At 33.9% G+C, this 14,394-nt stretch overlaps 2 protein-coding genes across 5 annotated transcripts in view; one reads left to right on the top strand and one right to left on the bottom strand.

The window, feature by feature from the left end:
- The window catches only part of nw (narrow), a 57,471-nt gene extending 44,517 nt beyond the window's left edge, over positions 1–12,954 (top strand). The window contains exons 4-6 of one of the 2 annotated variants that reach the window (XM_088226093.1): positions 9,784–10,012; positions 10,988–11,146; positions 11,766–12,954. In XM_088226093.1, coding sequence (XP_088082219.1) covers positions 9,784–10,012; positions 10,988–11,146; positions 11,766–12,327 — 950 coding nt within the window. In that variant the 3' untranslated portion in view covers positions 12,328–12,954. Of the gene's footprint in view, positions 1–9,783; positions 10,013–10,987; positions 11,163–11,765 lie in introns of both variants that reach the window. The other variant, XM_088226095.1, reaches the window with a different exon arrangement.
- The window catches only part of LOC148281813 (cytosolic carboxypeptidase 1-like), a 205,160-nt gene that overhangs the window by 138,565 nt on the left and 52,201 nt on the right, over positions 1–14,394 (bottom strand). For all 3 annotated transcript variants that reach the window (XM_088226090.1, XM_088226092.1, XM_088226091.1), the window contains 3 exons: positions 14,002–14,174; positions 13,402–13,539; positions 13,077–13,255 (listed from right to left, as the gene is read on the bottom strand). In XM_088226090.1, coding sequence (XP_088082216.1) covers positions 13,077–13,255; positions 13,402–13,539; positions 14,002–14,174 — 490 coding nt within the window. The remainder of the gene's footprint in view (positions 1–13,076; positions 13,256–13,401; positions 13,540–14,001; positions 14,175–14,394) is intronic.

Here is a 14,394-nt window from a genome sequence, read left to right as displayed (position 1 = left end):
ATTCCACAGTCCTACCTAATATGATTTTCAAAAATCGAATCGAGGCTTATTTTTCAATTACATAACGTCGGTTTCATCGATTAAAATGAAACTAAGTACATTCTATTGTTTTCACCTTTGGATTTTTCTTTGCATATAAGATTAGAATGTACCTTCCTTACCTTAAGTTTTGTCTCTGCATACGGGTATAAGACGCTATAGACTACATAAAATGGTCATTGTTGTATCAAAATTGGCAGATTAATTTTACAACATTTTTTTCTTACCAGTGTTGTTAGTTTACTACAATTTTAAAGAGGCACTGGAAGTTTGAAGCTTCGAGAAGTTCGGGCAAGGTGCGGAATGAGACTTCTCGTAATTTTGTTCATAACGTATTTTACATAGAATTAAGAATAGTCCAGAAGGCGCGTAGAATCATATTTGAATACATCAGACTGTGTCCAATAATTCCACCACTATGCCCTACTTTCGCCACGCGCATTCGTAACGTCACCGCGTAATGTTGCTTGATTGGAAAAAGATAATCATAACACAAAAAAGTATAGTAAAAAAAAGCAATCTGTTAATTTCTCTAAAATTGTATTGTGCACGCGGAAACATTGACTGACACAACAGAGTAGATAAGTAAAGGGTCATTTAATAAGAGTAATTGAATTTATGAACCTTGAACTTAAAATATAAAACATATTTTATTTTTCATAAAACGGATATTTTTATATCATGTTAAATAATATTTTATGTTTTAAAGATAATGGTCGTCCAAATGTCCCACGAGACGTTGTTTAATACGAGGTCTAAATTTCATTAGTTCTTTCATTAGATGAGCAAAGTAGGGTAAAAAAATTTACTACCCTGGCAACCATTTTGTTTCTTCGACAATCCGACAGATGAAAAAATAATTCAATTTTTAAGTAATGCATTTGCTATTTAAACATTCGTTTGCTAATTACACATGAAATGTGATTCCATCCTGTTTCTTTAAGATCCTAGCAGTATTTCTACACTTTAAAGGGACACAACACGGCATAGTTAAATTCAAATCAGGAGTTGCGTACTGAGCGACGTCAACAAAGAAACTAATGGGTCAAAACGTAAACCTACTCATTTATGACTAGTTTAGTCGCCTTGTGTTTGAGGACTATTCTTAATTCTATGGTATTTTATTAAAAGCGAAATAATGCGTTTTCAAAATGATCAACCTTCATCATCATCATCAGCCCTCTTGTTTCCAATGGTGAACATAGGCTTCCCTCTTCTAAGAGATGGAGATCTATCTCCAAATCTCCCTATCCTGAACGAACCGCAACCAACCGCTTCCTGCAACCCGTCTTATGTCATCAGACCACCTCGCCTGAGGCCTACCGACGTTTCGTCTGCCTGTCCGGGGTCGCCATTCCGGGATTTTTTTAGTCCATCTAGAGTCTGAGGTTCTGGCTATATAACCAGCCCAGCTCTATAACACGATAAACCTTACGACAAATGCGCATAGTAAATAATTTTATTTGAATCTATTAAATATCTGATTTGTGAGATTCAATGCGATTTCAGGCTGCAGGGAGTTTATAAACTACGCATAAAATCAACAAATCGTAGAAATTTATTACGTCGAGATGGATATCCGAACGCACTTGAATATGCAAAGGAATAGACTTGTAATACTTTGTGTTATCATTTTATAAAGCTAAAGGGATGCACGATGCGCATTGCAATACGCAGAACAGAATGCATTAAGGCAGTGCAGATTTATAGCGGAGATACCCGGTTCATTCTCGGGCGCCTCACGCGTGTTCCCGGGGCAGGGGTGTGTGAAAACTTAATTACAGATAAATAAGATGTAATTATTCGATGTTTTATAAATATTTGGGATACTAAAAATTATTTGAAAAACTCAAAGAAACGCTAGTTTCGAATCCCGCTCTAACACTTGTTTTCTCTTTGAGGAAATGTTCTTTACAAAATGTTCTTAAATATTTGTGTATAACCACCTACCGACTTTTCTATGTCTACCGGTTTCGAGACGTTCCCGTCTCTTCGTCAGGACACCGATTAAACCAACATGCAAAATCCACTATACACCTTCACCATAGTTGTTGCACAAAAATATAAAACCAACACGACATGCGTTTCAATGAGCACATGCGCTGATTTGGACAAACATGCACTGATTAAGTTATGAAATTATTCTATGTTGTTTGAGAAATAGTTGAAAAAAGGTGGAGGAGATGGAGGGAGTGAGCGAGTGAGCTTAATAGGTCTAGGGTGACTTTTACAGTTGAACATCGTATAAAAGACTATATTGAAACGTAGAAAAGTCGGTAAGTGGTTATAAACAAATATTTAATAAAATTTAGTAAAATTTACCACAAAGTTAATGCTTTAAATACATATTAATAAAATGTTCTTCAGCTTTTAAACGTCAATTGATTGAGATTTGAAAAAAAATATACTTTTTTTTAAAAAAATTATATTATCTGTAACCAAAAACCTGTGGTCCCGTGAAAAATGGAGAGTAGTGGTGCATAAGATAGAATGGTTAATTGTACAGCATTTATAAAGCCCCTAGTGCCTCAAGTTAAGACTGCTAAAGTTGAGATGGGCTGGACAATGAATGCCAAATTTGCGGATTTATGGGATAATCATGAATGGACATCCGGGGGATAGAAGAAGGATTGGAAGACCGAGGATGATGTAAAGGAAGATGCAGCACAGCTTCTACAAATAGCAAATCGGAAAACTGCGGCTGAGGACAGGCGAAGTTGGAGGCAAAAGTTAAAGGGGGCCAAGGTTCGATTTGTACTGTAGCACTGCTGAAAAAGAAGTAAACCAAAAAACGTTGAAAACAAAAGTTTGAAACTGCTCTAAAATAAAACTAAAAATCGGGTTGTGGTCCCGTGGCTAGTGTCACGGACTCGCATATCAAAGGTCCGAGTCCAACTAAATTTCCATTTTCCAATAGTGAGTTGTTTACAACTCGTCGAAAATGGCCCCCGAAATCTATGTGTGAATTATTATAACGCGAATGTTTCGTTAAAAGAAAAAAAATATATATTCCGTACCGGCGCTTAATTTTTAATTAATCATTCATTCCCTTATCGACAGCTTGTGGTTAATGCTGTAGTCTGGTAAAACGAAGGCAAAATTAGGAAATCATACGATTTTGCCATTTTAAAACGAATTTTGTTGTGTTTTAAATCACGCCATAATAAAAAAAACATAAATTAGAAAAGAACAATATTTTTTAAAGGTATTTCTGAACCGAAAACGATAAGGGCAGGTCTGAAGGTCATGAAAACGTAAATAAGATGTTGTTATAAATTAAATATTACAACCAGAATTATCTTCTTTTAAAAAAAAAAACGAACACAATTCTATAAAAAAAGGTTTCAACTAAAGTATTACAATAAATTATATTTTTTAAGTATTACCGAATGCATAATTTTACGTAGAAATAAAGGAAAATATCACCAAAATGTATGTGATTTAAAATGCTTGTATTTCTTTTCAAAATCAAAAATTTAAATTTGGCTCAGACCACTTTCATGTACAATTTATTATCTTCAAATTATTATAACAAATTTTAGTTCCAGTCTTTATTGAGATCCCAGATACCTAAGTTCAGTTTAAATTTGAAATGGCGTAATCTGCCGGTCTAAAAGTAATTATATTTTAGTTACATAAAACTTTTAAGTTTATTTTTTAACAGAAACACATTAAAAAAATATTGTTTTTATCTAATTTATGTTTTTTTTAAATTTTTTCATTATTGCGCGATTTAAAAAAAAAATCGTTTTAAAATGGAAAAATCGTATGATTTCCTAATTTTGCGTTCGTTTTACCAGATTACAGCCTTAAGAGACACGGATGGCAACGTTTCATACGTTCATAATAATGGCATATCATTTTTAATGGAATGTTTAATGTTTTATTTTTATAATCGCGTTAGGAGAGGTGTTGCCCACCCCTAGTTCTCGGCCACGCTCGGGGGACGCATTAACCGGGCCCCATTCTCACGACTGCGACTCCGTGATGTAATCCGCGAGATTGCCGTAACAATGCCCCTTATAAACGTTACATAAATATTACCATATTAACTAGACTTATGACGGCGAATCTGCGCTACAATGACCTCGAACTTCACAGGCTGTGCAACGAGCAATCAGAACCGGACTGTGAATTGAAGGCTCGACATTTTTTGCAAGAAGGGTTTGTTCTAAAAAATAACTTTTAGTATGCGATTACACTTTGCTTCATTTATGGCCACAATGATTTTACGTTTAACGTTTAGTTAAAAAATACGAACACGTAAAATAAAATGTGTCGATTTTCATTCAGAACATTAAGCATTACGCAAAATACTTAATTAGGTTGAATTGACCAAACCGTATTAGTTCCTTTTGTTGTTTTTAAAACGGTTTTACATTTTATATTAATTTGACGTTTAATCATCAGTGTGGCCATATATGAAGCAAAGTGTAATCACATGCAAGAAAAATAAAATCTTCTCTTTCTTCATCCCCGCGAGAAGATTTATAACAGCACCCTAGGAGTGTATACATGAATGAAAACAAATTATGCCTAATCTTAAGATATTTTTTTTTGTGTTTCTATTTTATTTTTCTCATTATTAAATGTTTGCGTATCCTTGGCAGTATTAGTATCGAATAAATAGTGAAACCATATTATGTTTTTTGTAAAGGAATTTCACAGACAAGCCATATAAATTGTCTTGGTGAGTTTTGTAACTAATAATGTATTTGTCATGTATTTTGCGTACCTTTATTGTATCACCATAATATTTTTGTTTGTTTGAAATAAATATAAAGTAATTTCTGCATCAAGGATTTATTTAAGATTCACGATGCTTCAATTTTTTTTTCAATCGTCGAATTCATTCAATGTCTGAAAGACGACCTCAAATTTTGGCTTCCGAAATATTTATCAATTCAAATCATGAAATAAATACAACACATATATTATTTCATGTTGTGTTAGCGATTTAATGAAATATTACCTAGATATTTATTAATTGTAGATACTACAACTGCAATATCTAGAGTCTGGGCAGAATTAAGAATACAGTAAAGTTTTGGGTAAAAAAAAAAACTGAATCTTGGAATGGCTAATCTGCTCTCATGTAAAAATCCTGAAAAAGGAAATTGAGTGAATTAGTCTGCCTGCCTAGTGACGTACTGGTTGGCCGTTTGATCACCATACTGGGGATCCGATTACAATGGGAAGTTAACAAAGTTATCTTTAATAGTATATAAAGTAAAGCCGTATTTTCTGTATGAAAAATAATACATAAATAAACAATATTGATATCAATTGTTTTACAGACGCGTTTAACTAAAGGACCGTGGAAAATGCTTAAAATTCAAATTTTTGTAGAGAAAATTTGATTTTACTTTATAGATAACTGAAGATAGCTCAGTTGTTCCTATAGTAATTGAGACGCTGAGGTCCCAGGTTAGATTTCCGGCAAGATCAACGTTGCATTTTTTTTAAACAGAGGTTTTTCACTCCAATAATAAAGACTATATTACAAATGACCGTAATGTTTATCACAAATTATGGCGGCTTCCGCGGTGTAATGGCTAAGGCGCTTGACCCATGCACAGAAGGCTCCGGGTTCGATTACCTGTGAGAACACAAAAATTAAATGTGATTTTTTAAAGTCTGGGTATTTTGTGCAGCAATTCACTATTTTTATTTGGCCTTCTGGCCTGCTGTGATATAAAAAAAAGTACGTTGCGAGTGCAGTACTAATGCAAAGCTTTATACACGTCAGATTAAGGGATGATACAATTGATATATGCATTTAAAAAAATATATTTATAAATCCAATTTATACCGTAAGTTGCGTGCATAATAAATTTATTGCTATTTTTAGAATCAACGATAACTTCTCGACATATTTTTTGCCCCTTTACCGGAGTTCAAGTTGGTTGAAGCGTGAAATGAATGTTTGAGAATCTTTAGTTGTTTGGAGAAAAAATGTCAGGCTGATGCCAGAAGCGTAATAATCGAAATCAATTAACGTGATTCATCGAACTCTTTATACAACGTTAATAATATAATGTAACGGGAACATCGACCTCTTTGTGCAACGTTAATAATGGGCAATTATCATGAATTTTTTTAAAAGCTCAAAAAATCATTTTAAAAAATCACAAGATAATCGGTACTATTTTTATTCAAATTTGTTAAGAAATAAGGGAGATGTAAAGTATCAAAGTCTAGTTATTTGAATATAGATGAAAACAAACAATTCGTGACGTCAACAATTATGACGCCATCGGATGCGAAGATAGTTTTTACGTAAAAATCTATGATGCTAGTAGAGTAAGTGGAATGGGGTGACTTTGTAAGATAAAAACGAAATCGGGTTGTGGTCCTGTGGCTAGTGTCTCGGACTCACGGACCAAAGGTCTGTGGTTCGAATCCCACTCTACCCCAACTCGATTCCCATTTTCTAATAGTGAGTTATTTACAACTCGTTGAAAATGGCCCTCAAAAATTAAATATTTGAGTAAATCATAATAACGCAAATATTTCTTTTTTTAAAAAAAGACAATTCTTGACGTCACAAAATATGACGTCATCGGATGCGGAAACAGTTTATACGCCAAAAAATCTATGATTTTAAGTAAAGTAAGCGGAATGACTTCGCTCAGTTTCGAACTTCATAAAAGGAAAATTTAAACCGTATTTTTTTTAATGAGAAAATATTATGTTGTGTAAGCGAGAATATAATAAAAACTTGGTGATTGATGTCAACTCTTCGTAGTAAGGTCGCTCTGATACATCATGGTTTCATGTGTTTGTTTTGAAGATTTTCCACTTATAAATTACTTAATTAAGAAAAGGCGTGTCTTTGATCGGATCTTACGAAATAATTATGTAAATACAAATAATAGAACTTTGATTCCACATAAAGTAAAATTTATTTTTAAATTATAGTAAATTAAAAAGGAAATTTTATTATAAACACAAAAAAATGATAATTTAAATGTAAATCAAATTTTTAATTTTAAAATAGTATGGTGATTTGAAAAAAAAGTTTTTATTAAATATTTCTTAACTCACCGCGGTGCTCACATACGTCTGTGAGCGCCTATGACAGCACTACTACGCAGTTCTCATAGCATATGTGAGTAATTTATTAATAGCTAAAGTTTTCATCTTGTATAGAGTCCATATATTCATGGTCAGTAACAAAATTATTGTTTAAACTAATAGATAAAATATGTAAAATGAGTGTTCAAACTAATAAATAAAACATGGAAAGTTTAATTTGAATAATTGATAAAGATGACATAATAACCTTGCTTTCTAATCAAATGTAATTATCAGTTAATTAATGTAGTGTGTATAAGAATTTGTTAATTAGCTGACATTATTATCGGTTCAGAATGAAAGGTTATTGAGTCCTTTTTATGAATTGTGGAAACTTATCCATTACAGTTTTGAAAAAAAATATTTTACCAAATGACTTAGTATCCATTAAGTTTATTCCAGTAAAGCAATTCTTGTATCAGTTAATTTATTTCTTACGAAGACGTGAAACATACCCGGGAAATTAATATTGGCCATTTTCAACAGGGTTCGACAAGATTTCACAAGAAGTGCAATAAATTGAAGCGTATTAGATTCTTCTAAAAGCATTTCGTCACAACTATTTGATTTACTAGATGAATCATGTGAGGACGAAGCCTCACATTTGTTTTGAACATATTAAAAAGGAAATATTTTAGGAGAGAATAGTTTTTGAATGTATGTTTATATAAGTCATAATATTTTTTATTTATATTCCAAAATCCCCTATGTTGAGGAGAAATCTCCAGTCCCCACATTTAACTATCGCTTGGTAAGTAACATTTTCCTTCTGTTCTGGAAATACTGGCTAAAATGCTTTTAAGGATGTTTATCTTAATATTATCAATTCTAGAGTGTTTTAAAAACATAATTTGTAATGATTGGAAGCAACCCGAATCTTTATAAGAGCTTTTTATAGTATTTGAGCAAAATATTTTTTGTAGGCCGTCTAAAAACATTGATTCATTAGTTCGAATGCAGAAAAAAATATCGATTTCAGCTTATTTTAGAAAATTTCTTATTATTCGTTAAAAATATATATGTATATAATCATAACAATGGACACTCAGTGATACACAAAATGAATTTTATCATTAAATAAAAACTAACACTCTAGTCTATCACAGATTTAAAAAAAAACAGCTTCACGGTTCCACTACTAATTTTTTGGCACCTTACTTGAAATAACGTTATATATTTGCATTTAAAGCGTATTTGGTATTACCATATAGAAAAAAACAGTTAAAAATTGTCAGAGGTTTCCAAGTTATTGAGAAAAATATGGACAGTATATTTGCTAAAAGTCACCTTACGATTCGAATGTCGCCTCATTTTAGCTACTGGGTTTAAGGTTGACAAGAGGGGGGGAAAAAGGATAGACGAAAATACAGGTCGTTTTAATTTCTATAAATGGCATTACTAACATTAAAATAATCATGGTTCGTGGTGTACTGTTAGGTGGATTGATATGATTTAATTCAATACCAACCGAATGAAATGGCTTTTCTGAGATATTGAATATTGTAAACGAAATTTATGAATGAAATAATTGATTATCAGGACTTTTATAAACACTAAAAGAATCTTTGAAAAATTCTTTATGTGCACAGTGTGATAGATGCGATATTCCTCCCGAGTGATAATACCCCATTTAATGTAACGGGAACATCGAACTCTTTTATACAACGTTAATAATTTAATGTAACGGGAATAAGGCCGGTGGCAATGAATTATAAAACGATTAAAAGCAATGCAATTAAAGACTTAAATGTTCACCGTAATCAATTGTTCGCCATTTTTCCCACGTCTGGTAGACGAAATACAATGAATTTCTGTGAAGTAATTTGGTTGTTTAATAATATACGTACTTTTTCAAGTTTTATTATTTATTATGGTAACGGTATTATGATTTTTTTTCCGAGCGACGTCGCTTAAATTTTCAACAATCGTTTGAAATACGTATGCATATTTTTAATTACCCGAAAACGAGACGTTTTGCGCACTATCGAACAAACGGCGCGTATTACGCTACCGCGCCATACTCGACGCAATGTTTGTTAGAAGCGCACTCGGCGGGCGTGACGCGAGAAGTCAAAATTGTGTGACGTCAACTGCGGGCCATTTTCTATGTGCTCGTTTTTAAACCCGAAAATTATAAATGAAAACTTATTTTTATACATTGATAGTTTTTTTTATTTCATAAAGTTGCTTTGACTGTCTAACTAGGGTAAATAACCTTAAGACAATCAATATTTAATAATAATAATTAAAACAAACAAAGCAAAAACAGATTAAACAACAACAACAAAACTTCACGCCGTTTTCCCGTAGAGGTAGGCAGAGAGGATAGAACGCCACATCATAATAATTATTAATAATAATTTAATAATTATTATGATGTGGCAATTATTAAATTGCAGAAATTATTTTTTATTATTACTATTTATTGCAATGCTTAAACAAACCGTTAATTGTAAAGAAAAACTAGTCAGGATATGTGAAACAGTTTAGATTAGTGCAGCGTCTGCAAAACCACTGGCCACCCCCCCACCCGTTTTCGTTTTCGATTTGTATAACATTTAGAATAAATTGGCATTCTATCCTTTTAACGTTTGATCGTGAAAAACAATGATTTCTGGGAAAAAATATTAAAATAAAAATCAAATAAATTTGTAACTTTGATTCCAGGTTACAATAAATATGACTTCTGGACGTCGGGGAATAATCTGGGTACAGACATGTTCCTCTGGATGAGTACGGGTCTGCCGTTCAACGCAACCTTCAACTACATGAAGAGGGCCGGCGAACAGAGCTTGTCCGGAGTCGAGCCGACCCCACAGGTCGCCCCCTCACACAGTATGGACCCGCTGGACGTCCCGCAGGGCAGCACGGCCCCACAACGCACGGCGAGACACGGGTAAGGACAACAAAGAATATGATATATCAAATACAGTGCAACAAATTTACCCGTAGACAGCATGGAACTATGGTAGAACTCATAAAGCAAATGCGGTAAAAGATCCCATTAAGGTCCACAGACCAAATTCTTTCCCTTTCCCAACACTACTACAACGCAAACACGGCACACCTAGAGCACTTTCCTTGCACCCAAAATATCAAAAACAACCTTGCTGGAACAAACTCACATGCTAATAAAGGCTCGAGACAGTTTACACCAACCACCTAATTCAGTAGGGCGGAGAACAGGCGGAATGCACACTGCCAAGCATATTGTAATTACGTTTATTATATTTATAAGGAGTGTCGTTGTGAATAACAAATTACTCTTTTAAAAATCAGTTAACTTAACACAGACGCTAGTCTAGAAAGGTAATTGAGGAACTAAGTAATGCACAGTGCATATAAATAAAAATAATATAACATTTCAAGAAATAATAAATTGTATACTTTTTTCTGTTACTAAATCCATACTAATATTATAAATGCGAAAGTGTGCTTGTCCGCTTGTTTGTATTTCCTTCACGTAGCAACGAACCGACCGATCGACTTGATTTTTTGCAGAAGGATAGCCGGAGAGTTGAGAAGTGAAATAGGCTACTTTTAAGCTTTTACCCGCGGCTTCAGTAGCGCGGTATTACGGAGAAATTATTTAATTAGTTTTGTCGTTTAACAATAAGAATTTTCCCGATGGAGTGGTTTTTCTTCAGGATGAATAGTAGCGTGTTACATGCTATGCCAATGATAAAAATCATGACTATCGGTTGCTCCGTAGCGATGTGAAAGAATAATTCATTTTCCTTTTTCAGAAATTGAGTTATCAATACATTAATTTATAAACTGTGGCGCCGTCACCAATTTCACACATGAGGTTATTGCACAGTTCACTAATACTTGTGAAATATTATTAACAGATTTGTTTTTATCATTAAAGAAGTACGGAGCATGTCCTGAGTGACGGTTGCGTGGCCCTAAAGGCGCCAACCTTCCACTGGGAACCTCAGCACTGTGGTGATATCAAGGACTTTATCTGCGAGCAGACCAGATGTTACTACTACAACTACGGCTCCATACCGGTCTCATCGGCGCAGGGGTAAAGCTAACACGAGGTGAGATACTAGCCAAAGCGACCCCCAGTGGCCAGATTCTCTAGAGCACATCACTCACATGTACAAACATACACTTGTGCAACTATCTCCCATTCAATGTGGCTTCGTGATATGTTCGATATCAAGCAAGTTGAATACATACTGAAGTCATGAATTCACTTAATTCTCTGGCGTAGAATCTAGCCCCTGATGACATTTCAATAACCCACCCACCAATATGCGCTTGTAAGAAATAGAGAATTTGAACATTTGTGCTGAAATACTAACTGACCGATTGAACTATAGATGACTAACTTGTAAATATGAAATAAACCGCAGATCGCTTGGTGGATGGGGGGAAAAGCTTTGCTTGGTATCTCATCATGAATTTGCCACTTTTATATGCATGACAATGATTCTCAGTTCTCAGTCATTGGATTATTTAAACAGTTTATGAGCTACTTACAGAGTAAACGATTACTGAAATTTATTTTAAACATACATTATAATATAGTCAAATTCATCTTGAACAATACTGTAGTTGTATTTTTTTAATACTATTTGAGAGCTTGAGAATCTTGAGGCATTAGAATAAGTTCCTAATTAGTAATTTTATTTGCGCAGGAAGCCCCTTTCTCTGACAACAACTACAACAGCCCCACCTCTGACCAGCTCATCCCCCGCCCCCCCTCGGTCGGAGCACCTGCCCACTCATTTCACTCTGAACGATTTACTTGGAAAACTGCGTCCAAGTTCTTTAGATGGCCTTCAGTCTCCTCACTTGAAGGCGGCTTCAGCTCTGGCCCACAAGAATCCGCAGATCGATGGTCACTACTCCGGCATTAATCATCACGACAGGGTGCAAGATAACCAGGGACAATCGGAGAAGGGAGCCACGGCGGCACCGAGTACTTACGACGGCGACACCGATGTCAACGACAGCCCCACTCAACTACCGAATGAACCGGATAATTCAGTGGATGATGAAGGAACAGCCACTATTGGGCCCTACAACCACAACTCAGACATGCAAATGGGGGATGATCCTAATGCGTACGCTGCAGCTCCATCTAACAATGGTGGCGATGACTACGTCTCCACTATTGAGCCAGATGTCATAACAACATACCGATCGGAAACAATGCAAAAGATAGCTGGTAAAGTTCTTGCGGCTCCTTCCTATTAAAGTGAAGTCACTTCAGCTGTGAATATACGTCATACATGTTCCACTTAGACTGTGTTGTAACGTCAATTATAAGATAACAGTAGGACTTAATGTTTTCTCGAAAAGTTTCAACTAAGAGTATGTAAGAATTTTATTCAATTCCCAAATGGTTTTAGATCTTAAAAAGAGATGTTTCTGTTAAATGGCATTTTCATACTAAATTTTGTCACCATTTTGTTAAATTGCAAATGCATATTATAATAAAATATAAGTATGTTGAACATGGGGGATATAAATGCCAGCTTTGATAATAATTAAAAGAAACATTCCAGGAGTTGAAAACAATGCAACTAAGGTTTTGGCAATTGCGGTCATTGAATAGTTAAGATTTAGATATTAATGATTACTTGCCAAGATCTTATCATATTTGGTGATAGAGGGGATATACGAAGCTTTGTTTTCAACTTCCAAGTATTAGCTGAAAGTTGATGCTCATACAAACGTACGAAGACTTACTTTATACACCAGAGGAAGAGACGAGAAATACTTAGTGATAATGCCTCCATTATTGTAAAGCTATAATTAATAAGTAAGGTCATTATTTTTGATAACTACTTCCAAAAGAATTAAATGTATAATTTTTATAAATTGCGGTTGTTTTTTTATTTAGTTGATAAAACACATAATGAGAAAAAAAATACTACTACAACATCAAAACTATTATGATATTTGCAATCTAACAAAACTAACAGGAGGTAAAAATCACTTACCAGCCATTGATAACACCTTCAACATTAAGCATCGGGATAATTTTGAAGACGTAGTGTGACCGAAGTTTATTGGAGAGCGTAGAGTTGTTTAGTAAACTTCCCAGAGTTCCATCCATTACCCAGGAAGCGTTGCTCTCTCCCGGATGTACTCTCGATGTCAAGAAAATTATTTCCCTGCCCTGAAAATTTTAGTAAGTATAATAAAAATAGTGTGGTGCATAAACAAAAAAAACATAGTATAAAGAAAAAAATGGACTAATGAAAGTTAATTGCTTTATTTACATAACCGTACAACCGACAGTTGAAATACAACATTCATACTTACGCAAATAGGGTTAGAAGGAGTGTCATCTGCAGTTATGGTGACGAGGGGAATTTCATTATTGTTAAGAGTATTACACAATGCATCCATTCTGAAGTAAATACCCCTGGGAAGATTTTGTGACCATATCCATATTTTAGTCTAAAATAAAAAAAATATTGAAACAAGCGAAGAAATATACTGCTTAGTATCTAACAAAAGGATTATTCAAGTATCTAAATCTTAAGGTTTAGATACTAAAATAAAAATAAGGTTTGGTTTGACAACGAACATGTAACGCATGCTTTTGTCTCTGTGCGTGAAAAAAATGTGGAAATTTTACTACTATAATAATACAAAATTGACAATGGTAAATTGCCGCATGTTCAGTTATGGTTTACCTTTTAAGGAAAGATATACATAAATTTTAAAGTAATTACAATGCAAATTAGCAATTCTCGACCTTAGTACGGCCCGGCCCGTTGTTTAGCTGCAAACTTTAGCTATCTTCGTGTTAGACCAAAATTATACTTCAAATTTTTGTGCATTTGGGTGACTCTATAAGTGATAGAGCGTGCATTCTTACTCTGAGATCTAAACAAAGCATATGAAAGAAACACTCACCATCATTTGAGTATATGTATAGGGATAATGGTAAGCTAAGTAACACACATCATTGGAGTGGGGAAAATCAATTGTAAATGTCACTGTAAAGAAACACTTCAGTGGGGTTTTGCTTTTCATACACTGGTAACTGTTTTTGTAATAGCAAATATCTGATCCAACTCTGGTCCACCCTAAAAAATAAAAAAAACACATGTAAATGAAATTTTGATTAAAAGTATTTTTTTGTTACATGAGAAGATTTTTCATAATTGACATTTTTAACTTATTGGAAAACAATCTACAAGAAGAAAGAAAATAAAATAAAAATTCAAATCATTGATACATAAGTTGTGGTACACAAGCCCAAATCATTCCAACGCATTACAAAATACTAATATTTTTTTTTAAATT

The sequence above is a fragment of the Micrasema longulum genome, unplaced genomic scaffold (assembly GCF_059751315.1).
Source record: "Micrasema longulum isolate JH-2025_06_02 unplaced genomic scaffold, ASM5975131v1 h1tg000406l, whole genome shotgun sequence".
Taxonomy (NCBI): domain Eukaryota; kingdom Metazoa; phylum Arthropoda; class Insecta; order Trichoptera; family Brachycentridae; genus Micrasema; species Micrasema longulum.
This window is presented reverse-complemented; position numbering and strand designations above follow the sequence as displayed.